The 16,944-nt window shown below is 42.0% G+C and overlaps 1 protein-coding gene across 4 annotated transcripts in view; it reads right to left on the bottom strand.

Annotated features, from left to right (window-relative positions):
- Window positions 1-16,944, bottom strand: part of FRMD3 (FERM domain containing 3) — a 262,640-nt gene that overhangs the window by 272 nt on the left and 245,424 nt on the right. For 3 of the 4 annotated variants that reach the window (XM_004581133.3, XM_058672580.1, XM_012925727.2), the window contains one exon: window positions 2,699-4,486. In XM_004581133.3, coding sequence (XP_004581190.2) covers window positions 3,888-4,486 — 599 coding nt within the window. In that variant the 3' untranslated portion in view covers window positions 2,699-3,887. Of the gene's footprint in view, window positions 1-2,698; window positions 4,487-16,944 lie in introns of those variants that run through there. The other variant, XM_004581134.3, reaches the window with a different exon arrangement.

The raw sequence follows: 16,944 nt of genomic DNA, 5'->3' as shown, positions 1-16,944 counted from the left end.
TGGGAGGACAAGTAAGCAGAGACCTTTAGCACGTGATCTGCACCCAGTAGAGAAAGATGGCACAAAAAGACTCAAGCCCCACCTGCCACATCCATCCCAATAGTCACCCAGAAGTTCTGCTAGGAGATGCTTCTTCTGGCTGAGCAGGAGGAAAAAAGGACTAACAAAGAACCTGACCCATCTAGAGGCCAGCACAGCTGGGGGCCGAGTCACTTGACATCCACTAATGGTATTCCTCTCTTAAAGGGAGAGGCCTCCCTTTGGTTTCACTCACAAGAATACCCCTGTTTTAGCTATCAGTCAGGGAGCTGTTCACTTTGTGCCAAACCTAACGAGAAAAACAATAAAGGACTCATTGTACAGAGGGAAGGCTAGAAATGGAATTAGTAGGACTCCTGAAGGGCCCATGAACAGATAGAAAGAGATGTTTAACAGCAAAGAATTTGCTCCAAGTCTCTGTGCTCACTGGTGATGACATACAAATTTCTAGCACTATGCAAATGAGAAAAGCCCTTGTCTATAGTTCCTGCTTCTCTAGGTACCTCAATGCCACCACTTTCTTTTATGTTTGAGCACATTTCCAGTTTTAATATTCCTGCTCTGGGTCTGGGTGACTTCTGCGGAGTGTTCATCTCATCCTGGATGCTTTTCATCCCAGCCCCATTAAAGGGTGGCCTCACTTACAGATCCTTCTGTGGGTTTCAATACGCTTACCGTGCAACTTTAAATAAAACTGAATGATTGCAAAAATATTTTACCCCAGAGTATTTTTATTAGGGATTCCTGCCACCATATATTGACATATATAAAACAACCTGGATTGTTGACATAGAAATGTAAAATTCACTGTACAAAGATAAGGCTCTAATCACAGTCACATGGCCCCCATACTTCTAGTTTATCCATGAAATCAACTCTTAGTGAATTCTCCCCAGAGTTGTGTTTGTAAATAGAAGACAAACCACAAAACTCACTCCAATTCATAACATTTTACAATATATTCCAAGCACATAAATACATGGACTTTACCTATATTTTTTCATGACCCAACTTGCATAAGTACTAAAACCAAGGGTGTGTGTGTGTGTATATGCATTTGCCATATATGTTTCTCTGTGCGTGTGGACACACTAGTTTTTATGCTGTGGATTGTACCCCTTGGATACCAGGTCTTCTGAGTGAGAGGGAAAAGCAATGCATTACAATTCCTCAGTTGCTCAGTGGGGGTAAACATCCAGCTGCATGTAAAGGCTATCAGCCGTGTCTATACAATACACACATATGTACAGGTTCATCTATGTTCATGCATGTAGCAATCATATGGAATATACATATACTCACACACTTGCTTTGAACTGCGTATCTGAGCACATTACATGCTGCCCGTCTTTGGAAGCAGTCTTTTCCTCTACATGGTGGCTCTCTTCTGCTAAGACAACAGATGGTTCCACAAGGTTCTGATCCTGATCCTATGTCAGCTAACTGACAGTTGAGGATCCTCATCTTACTTCTGGTGGCAATTGTTTAAATTCAACAAACCCTGTTCTGTCAGCACCACCACTTCAGAACACTGCTATTCAATAAAGAAGTTGCTGCCTACAAAAAATAAGATGCTAGCAGGAAATGTTAAAATAATACATCTACTATTCCTTAATATAAATCTACATAGTTGGATTATGTATGATGTTTATCCTGTTGCATACTTGAAATATCTCACCATGTAAAATAGATTACTTCCATATATGTTAAAAAATAGGTTTTAATATGGCATTAAAGGGTGAGGGCTAGATAATTTGTCATGGTTAGAACATCAAAGAAAATCCTATGAAATAAAGTTAGAAGGGGAATGTCTGTTTTTCAGACTACATTAAAGCACCGTGACATCAGAAAGCATGATTTAAAAGTCATCTGAGCAAAGAAGGGAAAAATAAAAACTTCAATTTCAAAGCTGGCCATTTGCAAACTTCCAAAATAAATCGTTGGGGGCTTCAACCATAGAAAACATAGTTTTATATTGGTATATAACACTGAAACCCCAGGAGAAGCAAAATCTTGCAAATCTAATAATAGCAAACATATAGTATAGATGGCCCAATTGAAGACTTCATGAATCGACTTTGAAATTTACTTTCAAAATTAAACACCTAATAAAGTGCTCAGAGCTCCAATGAATGAGGACTGAAAAGTCCAGTTGGAAATAAAGTTAATGGCAGGATTGGAGAATCACCGATGTTAGGGAGAGTTGATGGCAGGGGTGGGAGAGCTTATCTCTTTATAAATGAAGGCAATAGGCCATGTATGCATTTCCAATCCATGGAGAAAAACTAGTCTCCAGGTGGTAAATTCCACGCTCTCTTCTTTTGTGCGTATGCCACAGTGTTGGTACCCTACATGGAATGACATCAGACCATTCTGTCATGGACTTACTGCTCTGTAGGAAGAAACTAGAACATTCTTCCTCTTTGTCTTCAACTTCACTGAAGCTGAGTTGGCATATCACCTGCTCACCCCCCTCCTTTTTCTCAGGGGAAGAACCAGTTGTGAGTGAGTGAAAGTTTTTTTCGAGAAATGAGGAAAGGATATGAATATAAAGACTACAACAAAGGACAATTACTGAATTGTTGGCATTTATAAAAAAGCCATTCTTGCTTTCTCTCTCTCTCTCTCTCTTTCCTTCCATCCCCCATACACACACACACACACACACACTCTCTCTCTCTCTCTTTTGAAATTTCTTCCATAAAACAATGAATTGCATGAGGAACCAAATAAAGTACCTTAAAGTTTCTCCACTTTTATTTAGATCCACTGAAACACAGCCATGTCAACTGATGACAATTGCACTGTTCTTCTCATCACTGAACACCAGGCATCACCCTCCTTTGCCTACCAAGACTTGCCTGCCATCCTCACAGGATTCTTCTGCTACTTTCCACCTGCCCAATTCCTATCTGCTTCCTCTCAGGTTAATGTACAATAATATGTAATTAACTGACATATCTTTCACCATTTTATCCTTTAAAGTTTTACTCTCTTTTTAGAATATCATACTTCCCCCGGCTAAATTACACGAACAGAATGTAAAAGAAGACACCAACTCATCACTTCCAAGCACTTTGCAAAATGGACCCCTGTGTCCACTCAATGCTCTATCACTACCTCCATTATCTCTTCTGGGAGCTCACTTGCTACACTGTCCACCCATTTTCTTTTTTCATATGCAAACGTAATAACAAATTATAGGATTGTTCAGCCAAAAATAGTTTAAAAAACAAACCAGTGCCAAAACGTTAAAAAATTCCCAATATACCTGTGTGCATTAGTCTTACAATCTGTATACTTAAATAACTTCAAGAGGCCTTTTTTTTTGCTAAAAATTTACCAAAATAGTTTGAACACATAAAAATAGTTTTAAAAAAACATAAAGTAAAACCCAGCATAAATTGAGTTGTATAGGCATCGGTTAGAAGACCTTTTTTTTTCCACTAAGGATTATATTCAAAAGCCGTTCCTTGTATTTTTACTAAAATTCTGATTCTGAACCTCAGAGCTTATACTAATGCCAACTAGTAAGAAGAGAAAAAATTAATTCAGGCCAATGAATTATGTATGGTGATATAATATGTAAAGAGTTTGTCTATACTACAATAAAATAAGCATATTTTTGGTTATTTAGAGGTCATATGCCTGACCTGAACTAAAATAACTATCCTTGATTTGAACTTATTTAAGTGCCATGATTAATGGAAAGTTAACCTAAGGGTTCAGATCTATGGTTATGAGTAAGGAACACCTGTTGACAGCCCTGTGACCATTCAGAACCAGGCATGGACCGACAAAAGCATCACTCATATTGAATATAGCCCTTAGTCTGGCGAGACCAAGATTCAGGAACAGCCCAGCATGTAGAGCATGAGGTTGACCTTCCCCGCCACCCACTCCTTGAGAGGACAGTAGTACTCATAGTGAAACTGCTCAAACTCTGGTGTCTGGCGGATTTCACATAAGAAGGAGAGATCAATACCTGACTCCAAAAGGAGGAGGAGCAGGGGGAATACAAAGAGCAGCAGTCCCAGGCCCACCACAAGGAGCCTGGAAAAACTCTTGACCAGCGGGTTCACCCGAATGTGGCCGGTGAGAATGTCATAGCTCCAGGTCAACGCTCGGCGAGCCTCCTTCAGCTCCTCTTCCTCTGCGAGCAGAAAGGCGTTTTCATCTGCTTCCAGGTCCTCAAAGGAGTCTGTGTCTTCTCTTTCCAGCTCCAGCCTGGACGAACAGTCAAACAGCATGTCGATCTCGTCGTCATCCACCGGGGTGGGGAGCAGGCTGGCACTGGGGTCGTATGCGAGTTCGGAGATGGTTAAGGGCTCTTCTTTAATTTTATCTTCCTCTTCACTTGGGGGATCTTCATATTCCCGGGTTTCCTTCACTGGAGAACTGGCAGTCAGGGGTGCAGGGAGATCATCCTCTTTGGGCAACGGGACACCTGAAAAGAGACATTTTTGCCTTAATTTTAAAGTCCAGATTTACTTTTTTTCTAATCAAAGCTATAGGCAGAAGGAAGCAAATAATAATAATAATAATAATAATAATAATAATAATAATGGAATTCAAGAGATCCATGAGGTTGTTCTGTGTTGCCAATAATGCTAATATCTTCAATGTTAAATACAAAATAGTCACTAATTTCCCAAAGGCTGGTAAATATTTTCAACATTTAGGTTACAATTCCAGTCAACAAAACTCTATCTTGGGTTACAAAAATAAAAATCACAGTAAATCCATTTTCTATATTACAAATATGAGTGGTATCTTTTAAATTCTTTAGGTTATTGGAGAAGCAGAGTCAAAGAAATATAACAGAGAAAAACAGAGAGCTTCCTTACTCTGATTCAATCCCTCAAAATGCCCATAGTGGGCAGGACTGGACCAGGGCCAAAGCTGGGAACCTGGAACTCATTGCAGACTCCCCATATGGCTAGGAGGAACCCCATATTGGAGCCATCATCTCATGCCCCCCAAGGTCTGCGTGAAGGCCTGGAGTCTGCAGCTGGCACCAGGCATTGATTCCATGCACTCTAACATGGGATGCAGGAATCTTGTTCGCCAGGTCAAACACACACTTTACAACATTAGTCCTTCAGAAGCCAACAGTAGCACTTAGCGGACTCTTAAACTGCAGAACCTGCTACCCAACAACAGTTACTATTATTTTGCTGTATTATTTCCTACTCTTCATTCAAAGCACATTTCATGGTTTCTAATTTAATAAATGGGTCTTTTCTAATCTCAAAGTCCAAATCTGAAATGCCCTGTAATCTGGAATATTCCTCTTCTGAGGCATTTCAGATAAGGGAGACTCCACCTGCAATCACAACCCTTTTGCATGCACAGTTTTACACTTTGCTTCTTTTATCTGCCATATTAATTCTTTTAAAGATTTATTTATTTTTATTGGAAAGGCGGATATACAGAGAGGAGAGACAGAGAGGAAGATCTTCCGTCTGATGATTCACTCCCCAAGCGACCACAATGGCCAGAGCTGAGCCAATCCGAAGCCAGGAGCCAATATCTCTTCCAGGTTTCCCACGTGGGTGCAGGGTCCCAAGGTTTTGGGCCATCCTCGACTGTTTTCCCAGCAGGGAGCTGGATGGGAAGCGGGGCCTCCAGGATTACAACCGGCATCCATATGCGATCCTGGCATGTGCAAGGAGAGGACTTAAACCACTACGCTATCACACTGGGCCCCACATTAATTTTTTTGAAAGATTTATTTATTTTTATTGGAAAGTCAGATATACAGAAAGGAGGAGAGACAGAGAGGAGGATCTAGCATCTGATGGTTCACTCCCCAAGCGACCACAATAGCTGAAGCTGAGCTGATCCAAAGCCAGGAGCTTCTGGGTCTCCCACGTGGGTGCAGGGTCCCAAGGCTTTGGATCATCCTTGACTGCTTTCCCAGGCCACAAGCAGGGAGCTGGATGGGAAGTGGGGCTGCCGGGGTTAGAATCGGTGCCCATATGGGATCCCGGATGTGCAAGGCGAGGACTTTAACCATAACGCTATAGCGCCAGGCCCTGTCTGACATATTAATTCAAATCTCTTCTGTGTGGATTTAAACTCTCACTGGTTTTATTTATGTAGTTTGTCAAATTTTCTATTTAATGCAACAAATCAGTTGTGTATTGACAAGCATTTAAGTTCATTTGCCATTACAAATAGTGTTCTAAAACACATCTTTGTATAGAAAGCTTTCTCCTCCCCAATCTTGTTTACAAGGAAATGGCTCAAAAGACATGACCTTTTTTTAACTTTGCATGGCAAGAAGTGTTTCTCAATGTCTCATTTTACAGGTTAGAAGCCCAGCCACCTACTGTCAACCTCATGGCCATCTCTCCAAGTTTCCTGAGTTCTTAGTGGAAAATAAAGACAGTGTCAAAGAAGCGGCTCTCAGGATGGATCTACAGTATAACCCCGGACAGGAACCAGGTACATTAGAGTAATCATACACCAGCTTTGGATTCTGGACTTTCCTTCTTGGAGGGCAGAAATTAATCCCTAGCTTTTCTTTCCAACAATCCATAGATGCTCTCTGTGGCTCTGCTCTGACAGTACTGAGCAGTCCAATGAAAAATATAGAAAAGACAAGCCATACACTAATGGCATGCAAAGACGCTCAACAAATCCAATTCCTAGAGAATTATAAACCAAAATTGCAATAGCACGCTACTTCCTACCTATTAAGATGGCAATGATTTGGGCCCAGCATGGTGGCCTAGCAGCTGAAGTACTCACTTTGAATATGCTGGGTTCCCATATGGGTGCTAGTTCTAATCCCAGCAGCCCCACTTCCCATCCAGCTTCCTGCTTGTGGCCTGGGAAAGCAGTCGAGCATGGCCCAAAACCTTGGGACCCTGCACCCACGTGGGAAACCTGGAAGAAGCTCCTGGCTCCTGGCTTTGGATCGGCTCAGCTCTGGCCATTGCAGTCACTTGGGGAGTGAATCATCAGATGGAAGATCTTCCTCTCTGTTTCCCCTCCTCTCTGTATACCTGACTTTGTAATAAAAATAAGTAAATCTTAAAAAAAATGGCAATAACTTAAAAACTGGAATTAACTAGTGTTAATGAGGATGTTGGTGAGCCTGCACATTCCCAGAGTAAGGTAAAACAGTTTAGGTGTCGTGGAAGAAAACTGGTATTCCTTGAAAAGTTGAATATTGAATTACCATATAAGCCAGTAATTCCATACTTAGGGACATACTCTGAAGTGGTCTGTCCACACACTGGAATGTTAGCCATAGAAAACAATGAAGTATCAAAATATGTCACAAAATGGAGGAACTCAGACACACATACTGTGGCATAGTGGGTCAAAATGCTGCCTTTAATGTCAGCACTCCATTTGGGCACCAGATATGTCCTGGCCACTCCGCTTCTGATCCAGCTCTCTGCTAACGGCCTGGGAAAGGAACAGAAGATGACCCAAGTGTTTGGGACCCTGGTCTAGTGCTGGCTATTGTGGCCACCTGGAGAGTGAGTCAGCAGAGGAAAGAAATGTGTCTCCCCCATCTCTGTTACTCTTTCAAACAACTATTTTTTAAAAGTATATGATGTTAAGTGAAAGAAATCAAACACATAAAATTCATATCATGTGTTATCTTTTTCTCTTACAGTGTCCCAAAATGCAATCCCTTATGCCTCTGTGTGCTTTCCATCCATGTCCCCTCCCTGTAGCGAGGAGTGAAGGAGAGCTCAGGTTTCCAGATGGCAGTGCTATGTTCTTAGCAACTCCGTGCTTCCAACTGCTGAGGCCAAAACCCTGGACTCTGCTCTGTTCACACCACGTTGAACCTGTTAACAACGTCTGCATCTCCACCGTCCAAACGTGTCCAGAACCAGACAGATCTCACAGCCTCCACCAGCCATTCTCATCCGGAGAATCCAACTGCCCCTTGTCCAATCCCCGTCTCAGTTCTCGCCCATGGGAGGGCTGCCCCCCTACAGCTCCTGAGCACCTCCTCCCTCCCACTCACACTAACATTACTTTCCTAGTGAAACATTCCCCAAACTGCAAAATCTCCCTCCTTCTCTGCAGCACTCTCTAGTCTATCCTCATTCATTTCCTCCTGAGACATTGAGAATGTGAAGAAGAAAAATGGAGCATTAGAAAAGAACCCAGTGGCTTCCGTGCAGGATGTGATCACAACCGCCAAGCCAAGGATCACAGAGGTCAGAGCCTCCACAGACCAGCCAGGTGCCTAACGGGAATGGGAGCAGGCCAGGCACAGGAAACAGGCAGCAGCAGAGACTGATCAATGGAACACTTGAAATCCAGGAGGGTGTTTGGCCTGGACTAACAGGTCCACATCCCTTATGCTGGGTTTGAACCTGCTGATGGTCCCCAGCCAACACTCTGGGGAGAGTGAACCAGCAGTTGGAAGATGTCTCTTCTCTTTCTCGCCCTTTCAAATAAATGAATCTTTTAAAAAATCCATACTACATGTATCTTTACATCTGTTTAGGCACACAAGCTACCTGTCTGTAACTGCAGCAATGTAAATTGCAGTTACAATCACCTACAACAATGTGATTATAATCACCTACATTTCCGATATTTGTAGTCATCCAAGTATTCACTTACTTTTCTGGGAAGGAGACAGGAAGCAGGAAATGACTACTATCTTCCCTTACACGGGCTCACTAAGCATGCACGTCAGGTGTGCTAGCAAGTCACATGTGTTGCTTTTCCCCTTTCCTTGCCTCAGTTGCCTCAATTGTTAAGACAACCGGGGTAGAACAGAAGGAGGCCATACAAAGGTTGACAACCCAAGATTTCAATCTCTGTTCTTTCCTTCTGAGACTTTAATGTTGAGGAACTACAAGTTATTTACTATTTTTGGATCTCAGTTTGCTTAGCTACAAATTAGATACAACTCAACCTCCTCCGTCTGGGGTAGATGCTAAAATCAGAAATGTATAAGTATTGCTTATAGCAAAAAAGGAAAACAATAAACTATAAAAATTACATGCTACTATGTCAACAATTACCTTAGGCTACATTTAATCTATTATCAGGCAATAGCGTTTAATCAATACATACATCAGTTTTCTACCAAGTCTGAGACACAGACTACAAGGTGGATTTTATTACAGTTGCTGAATCACATTTGCTTAGTTTTCCTTAAATATAAATGCTTAAAGTTTCCTACATGCCCCTTTTCTGGTGAATTCTAGCAATAATGTCCAAAGAGATCAGAAATACTAAGTTCATAATGTTATCTACATTGCTTAAATTTATTTTATTTCATTTATATCCAAGAAAAGTATCCTGAATGTAATCACAAAGCACAACTAGTTAAGACTAAGAACCTTTATTTCTGTTTTAAAAGTAAAATGGCACTGATTGAAGAAAAGGAAAAAAGACTTCCACATTTATACAGTAATACAGCCCAGATAGATAACAGTTACAAAGCTTCTAGCACAAATGAAACACTCAATCGGTGTCGACTATAATCACACTTAATATCATATTACAATGGTATTACTGACTTTGTGATTTAGTTTGAAGAAATGTCTTATGACATGAATCAAAGACTGAGGAAAAACCTGACTATCTGTGACCAATAGGAAGGGAGAGGGCCTGCCATCCCAGCTGTTCATGTTGTATACCACCAATTCCCATCAGTACTATCCACACATATGCCAACACAACAGCATGCCTAAAGATATACCAGGCAGCACAACACAGCCTATTCAACACCTTGCTAACACCGGCTGCTAGATCCCTTCTTCATCGTATTGCTGAGGATAAAACATATACAGCTTCATTAGTGCACACCTAAATTAGGGGCAGGTAAAAACAGAATGAGCATTGTTTACACTGACATTCTGAATCCAGCTTATTGTTAACTCTGCACGTACAAGCGTACTTCAGAATGTTTCTGGAAAATGGAAATAAAGGATAGGTTCATACTTTGAAAACATAGTTCTTTATAACATGCATTTCCGTTAACTTTTTGAAAATGACTCATGCATTCATTTCCAATTTTTATACTAAAATAGTTTCTTAATTTAAGAAAAATATTTGAGAGAGGGAGAGAGAAAGAGAGAGAGCAGAGAAGAGAGCAACAGTTGCCAAGCTGGCCAGGCTAGAGCCAGGATCCAGGAATTCCATCCAGGTCTCCTCAGTGTGTAGCAGGAATCCAACTACTTGAATCATCACTGTTTCCACCCAGGGTGTGCACTAGTAGGAATCTGGAATTAGGAGTTTAGAACTTGTCCTCTGACATGGGATACAGCGTCTTACTTATTACATCAAACATCTGTCCAAACTTATCTTTTAACTGTTTTCCCACAAGCTTTCTGAATTGTCTTGTATTTGTTGCTTGCTAAGCCATGCTTCCTGAGGTGAACAAACTAAAGCAAACTAAACTCTTTGCTTATGTTGTTCAATGTGGCGGCAGTGGTGCCGGGAGGTGGGCAGAATGCTTTGAGTCAAAGGTAGGGAAGGGAAAGGGGGAGACAGAATGAGAAGAAAGTAGCTCAGAATGTCACTGCACTGCTCCTAATATGCTGGCATGGGAAGGTGGGTGCCTGGGAATCAGGAGCCCTGGACTCCGTACCCCAGCTGAGGCATTGGTGCTGAGCAGCAGTTAGAGGAACTAAGACCTTTCACCTGCAAAATGGTGAAAATGGTGACCCTTCCAGGTCTTCATTCTGGGCCCTAACCTCAGTCAATGTCTGTCAATAACCTACCCCATTGAAAGTTATCTCTTGGGAGGGAGATGGAGGGCGAGGTAGGTGGTGAGGCAAAGGGCACCAAGGATTGCAAGGAATTTCTACTGGACTGAGTACTTGGAAGTACCCAGGACTGAGCTATACCTAACAGGAAATATGAAAGCTGAGGCTTCCAGTGTACAGGTTAGAAGGCTAGGAAGCAACAGAGGAAGACTTCATCCCCACATCTGCCTGCCTCCAAAGCCCATGCTCTTCAGGGACACCAAATCATCTGAGCAAAAGGGACAGGGAGGCCCAGAGAGACACTTACTTCTTACTTAAGAGGAAACACTTTCTCTGACATTGGCCTGATTTGTTTTGGGTCATTGTATATAATACAGTGACTATTCACTCTCACTAGCCTGGGACAGCCCCCACTCCATGGCTGCCTTCTTGACAGCATTATCAAAACACCTCTTCATTTGCAAAAGATTTGTTTAGTAAGTTTTATGGTCACTTAGTTATATATCAGCTCTCCTATGTTTGTATCATAGCCAACATAGGAGGCAAAAAATCAAATCACTTGCTGTTGTTGTGGGGATTCACACTGAAGCAACAAATAAACTTGAAAATGTACTATATAGTTTGTGTGTGGTATCATCCCTAAAATGTCCTCCACCCACATTAAGCAGAACACAAAGTTCCAAAATGTAGTAAGACTGTATGCTATTAATCTCACATGTGACTCCTTAATCTCCCCTGTGCTCAGATAAAGCTTAATCCTGGGAGTGAAATTCACATCCCACAGATTTGAAGAAAAATCCTCAGAATGATATTTACTTTTCCAGATGAGGGCTTTCACTTTCAGGCATGCACAAGCATAACCCAGTAGAAGAAATGTTCCTGAGGTCTCTAAATATCCTTGGCAAGCTGCCCATTCACTCTATTTAAAACCCGTGAAGAGTCATCTCAGTGACTCAGGAAAGTATACATGGATGGAGACACAGACACCAAAGACCCAGGCAAAGAACAGCATCAAACCTTCTCCCTATCTCTGTGTCCCGGTTGAAGCAGGGAACTCTGCCGTCCTCTGCCACCCAGGGCCACAGCAGACTTAGCTGCTTCCTTCCTCCCCATTGGAGGCTTCCACCTTCCAGACTCAACTCTCTTCTTGTGGCCATCACCTGCCCATTGCTGGGTAGGTCTCTGCTCTGCCTTGGTGCCCACTGTCTTACTACCATTTTAGCTGAGTTCAGTCTCTCAATTTCATGACAAGGAGCAGTGCAATCCTTGACCTTGCAATTTCATGGTTCATTGCACTGTCCGACCACAGACAAGGCTCTCTCACAAGTGGGCAATGACCACCATATTTCTAAAACTAATACATTCTTTTTTTCTGTACTCTTCCTGATGACTCTATCTTTGAGAGTCCACATGACCTTGGTTTTCTTTTTTTTTTTTTTTTGCAACTTTTTTTTTTAATTTTTATTCATTTTATTACAGCCAGATACACACAGAGGAGGAGAGACAGAGAGGAAGATCTTCCGTCCAATGATTCACTCCCCAAGTGAGCCGCAACGGGCCGATGCGCGCAGATCCGATGCCGGGAACCAGGAACCTCTTCCTGGGTCTCCCACGCGGGTGCAGGGTCCCAACGCATTGGGCCATCCTCAACTGCTTTCCCAGGCCACAAGCAGGGAGCTGGATGGGAAGTGGAGCTGCCGGGATTAGAACCGGCGCCCATATGGGATCCCGGGGCTTTCAAGGCGAGGACTTTAGCCGCTAGGCCACGCCGCCGGGCCCGACCTTGGTTTTCATCCAATGATTCTTAGAGTCCTGTCTTCACGGTCTCCTGACATCTCTCAGTGGTGGTCTATCCTCTCAATTCTTTTTTCTTCCTTTGCATCCTCTTCCTTGGAGTCGAACTCATGCAGATGACTCCAGTGCCCATTACAGAACTGCCACTTGTTTCTCTAGGAGTGTTTTATGGGGCCAGTGCCATGGTTCAAAAGGCTAATTCTCAACCTTCAAGCACCAGCATCCCATAAAGGCATGCCAGTTCATGTCCCAGCTGCTCCAATTCTGATTCAGCTCCCTGCTTACAGACTTGGAAAGCAACAGAGGGTGCCCCAAAGCCTTGGAACACTGCATCCATGAGGGAAACTAGGAAGAAGTAGTTCCTGGCTTCAGATCAACTCAGCTCCAGCCACTGCAGCCAGTTGGGGAGCGAACCAGCAGATGGAAGATATTTCTGTCTCTGTCCTTCTGTCTGTAAATCTGCCTTTCCAATAAAAATAAATAAATATTTTTCTTAAAAATGAAAAAAGTGTTCTGTGGTCACACAAGTTTAGACAGTTTCATGGTCTATCACCCTTTTGTTGATTTTAAAAATTAATTAACTTTTTATTTAAAAGGCACAGAGACACAGGAAGTGGAATTTTCCATCCATTGATTCACGCCTCAAATGCCTGCACTATCCAGGGTTTGGTTAGAAAGAAACAAGGAACTTGGCACTTTCTCTGAGTCCCCCACACGGACGGCAGGGATCCCAGTGCTGACGTCATCATCCACTGCTACCCAGGATGCACATTAGCAGGAAGCTGGATCAGAAGCACTTGGATTCAAACTCTGATTTAGGATCCAGGTATCTGAAGCAGTGAATCAGCCCTGCATGAAATATCCACTCCTATCACTAATTTGGATATTAAGATTAAGTACTGATATCACTGTTCTGTGTTTGAATCATAATCTCATGTTAATTGTCATGAAAAAATTACTTAACTGTCACTCTTGTATTCTAATGTCCTGTACAGAACAGGAAAGGTAATTCAGGACATAATGCATGGGATACTGTGTGGCAAGAAATACAAATGAATGGCAAGCACTCAATAGTATTACTAAAAGCGTATTATGAAATGTATAGTAACTGTAATAGAGACTATCATATGCAGATATGAAGATGCAATGCAATACGCATCTCTACTTTCAAACCAAAGAAGGATTCCCAATGAAACTGTCAAACATATCTTGACAAGAGGATGCTGGACGGTGCCATTATCTATACCCACAATGTCAGGATACATTTAAATAGCAGAACAATGAGCTTATGGCTGCTTATGAAGGACTATACTATTGTAATTATATAGGGGAAATCAGTGGGGGAGAGAGGGGTTTGAGGATGGGTAATGGAAACCCCAGAACCCATGGAATTATGTCATTACATAAAATTTTTCAAAAATAAAGTTTAAAAAGGCATATTAAAGTGTCTAAAAGGTCTTGAAGGGAAGAAATTAGTTTTACTTCCTTTAACTCAACATTTCTCAGTATCGTCCAGAGGGCCTGGGACACTACCTAGTTTGGAAAACACATGTTACTGAACTTCTAGTCTATCTTTACTCAAAATCCTCCAATAAGCTCTAGATTGACCATGCATAAGAATATCAGCTTCAGCATAGCCCAACCTAAACATCATCTCTCAGCCACATCTACACAGTGAGTGACGCGACCTGCTCTTTGAATCAGTCTCCCAGTCAGCATTCTGAGAGTTGTCCAAGACATCCACTCCATGCTCACATCTGTCTCCAATGGCACACATTCTGTCACCTGTCCACTTTCCAGGCTGATCCTGCTCTCATCTCCCATTCTTATCACTTTTGAACTGGATGGTATCAATGACATTTCAACTGGCTTCCTTGACTTCAGTCTGGCTCCTTACAAATTACTTCCAGAATAATCGTTTTAAAATCCCTCATTAGTGATACTAATATTCTTCTCAAAGGGCTTCCTAGGTCTTCAGGTTATATATCAAACTCTTTAGCTTAGAATGAAATCTCTTTTCCACCTCAGACATTTCACCACACCCATCTATTTGCAGGTCCCCAAAATGTGTCACACAGCAGCATATCCCTGGGCCTTTGCACAAACTCTGTGTCTCAGAATGTCCTTCTGCACCTGGTGCCTCATACTCATTCTCTAAGACCTTCAAAGAGTCATCCCTGGGGAGGCTACCTCTTCCCCTAACCCAGTCTTGCACAGATGCTTTTTATCAGATGTTCGCCTCAGTTGACACTCCGTTATCCATTTCTTCCCCCAAAAAATCCGTCTAAGCTAATCTTTGGCTCTTGGTCCCATCTGCTGTAGAACCAGGTACAAGAGCCAACCCTGAAAATGAAGACGGAAAGGATACGAGTTCTAGCAGTGGAGGAGAAGGATGTCTGAGAAAAATATTTGCTCCTAAAGACATTTCAGAAAGGTTCAGACTCCTTCTCTCTCGATGTTGTAGCTGAAGGAGACAGCAGAAATTCAGCAGCCATCCTATACGGCCAAAGGCCACTGTTCTGAGGGGCAGGAAGTAAACAGCAGTGGAGAGAGGAGACGCAAAACTGGCTCTCATTGCTCTCTCACTCTGGACTTCTTTGTGCTTGGGTAACAGATCACCTGATTAATCAGCCCAGCGTTAACCAGGACTCTCCCAGCTGCTGCTTGCTGTGATGGCATCCCAACAGATGCAGCTGTCATCTCTCCTTGCAAATCTGTTTGTCATCACAACCAGCCAATGCACCGTGCTGAGAATTTAGTATGGGTTTTGCAGTTAATCCTTTATCTCCTGCACAGCAGGGATTTGAAATGTTCACTAGAGAACCACAAAAATCACCATGTGTGAGGACAAACAAAATAATAACAAGAGGTTAGAATTCCTGCCAAAATCAAGAATGACAAAGTAAAAAAAAAAAAAAAAGAAATGTGAATATTGTAGAGAATGACACAACACCCGCGTGATTTCCAGATGATGCAGAGGTTGAGATAAAACCAATGCAATTAATAAAACTGCAGTAAGGTGTTCACTTGAAAAACGAACATATCAAAACACATCACTTATGACATTCAAGACCAAAAATATGATAATGGAAGGTTCATTTCAAAATCGCTGAGCGAACACCTTTAAAAATCCATCTCACAGCTAGGAATAGTCATAACAAGAAATCTGCAAAACTTACACAAGGAAAACGTTAACGCATAACTGAGGAACATAAAAGAAACTCCATAACTGAAGAAATATAATAATGTTTCTGCATAAGAGGCCTTAATATTTTGAAAGATTCAGCTCTCATTAATCGGAAACGTTATGTATTTTTCACACACTGACAAAAAAAGACAAATGGAGAAAAGCCTACATGAGTAGTCAAGAATTTTTAATTTAAAAAAATCAGTGAGACAATTGTGTATTATTCGGTGCTAAAGAGAAATGTTATAGAAAGTAATCTCAAATGCATATTACGAAGTACAAGAAATTTATGTGAAATGGCTATATTGCATTGTAACTCTATGATATCTGGATGTAGTACACATATGAAAACAGTAAAAAAGATGAGAGATTGCCAGGGACTGGGTTCACAGAGCGGGGAGATGCAGACTGCCAGCGACCGAGGGCACAGAAGGGGGAGATGGAGATTGCAGATGTTCATTTCTCTGAAACTACAATGGATACATGTCCCTGAGCATCTGTATTCACCCACTGCCACCCCTAAGGCTCGCCATGGATTCTGAATGATACTGATGGGTCAATGAAGATTCAGCCATTATAACTGAAGTTCCACCCTGGTGTCAGATGCATGTGTGGGAGTAATTAGCATGGAGGCAATCTTTGACTTTTACTGTAAACCTAAAAATGCAAATTCATAAGTTAAAAAGCAACAATGGGGGAACTTGAGCTACCTGATATCAAAACTATGATAAAGTTAGTGACAGAGCAGGATACTAAACCACGGAATCATGCCCCTGAATATAAAGTATATTTTTTAAGATTTTTTTTAAATTTTTATTGGAAAGGCGGATATACAGAGAGGAGGAGAGACAGAGAGGAAGATCTTCCGTCTGATGATTCACTCTCCAAGTAACTACAATTGCCAGAGCTGAGCCGATCCAAAGCCAGGAGCCTCTTCCAGGTCTCCCACGCAGGTACAGGGTCTCAAACTTTGGGCCATGCTGGACTGCATTCCAAGCCACAGGCAGGGAGCTGGATGGGAAGCGGGGCTGCCAGGAGTAGAACCGGCGCCCATATGGGATCCCGGCACATGCAAGGTGAGGACTTTAATCGCTACGCTATTGTGCCGGGCCCAAGTATATTCATTTATAAATAATTTAGTAAACTGTGGGAAAAATTGAGGCTGGAAAATATGTCCCTTAGATCACATCATATACACTTAAAAATTCTAAGGAAGTAAAA

This window comes from Ochotona princeps, chromosome 14 (assembly GCF_030435755.1).
Source record: "Ochotona princeps isolate mOchPri1 chromosome 14, mOchPri1.hap1, whole genome shotgun sequence".
Taxonomy (NCBI): domain Eukaryota; kingdom Metazoa; phylum Chordata; class Mammalia; order Lagomorpha; family Ochotonidae; genus Ochotona; species Ochotona princeps.
The sequence above is the reverse complement of the archived record's forward strand: the minus strand, read 5'-3'. Positions and strand labels throughout refer to the sequence as shown.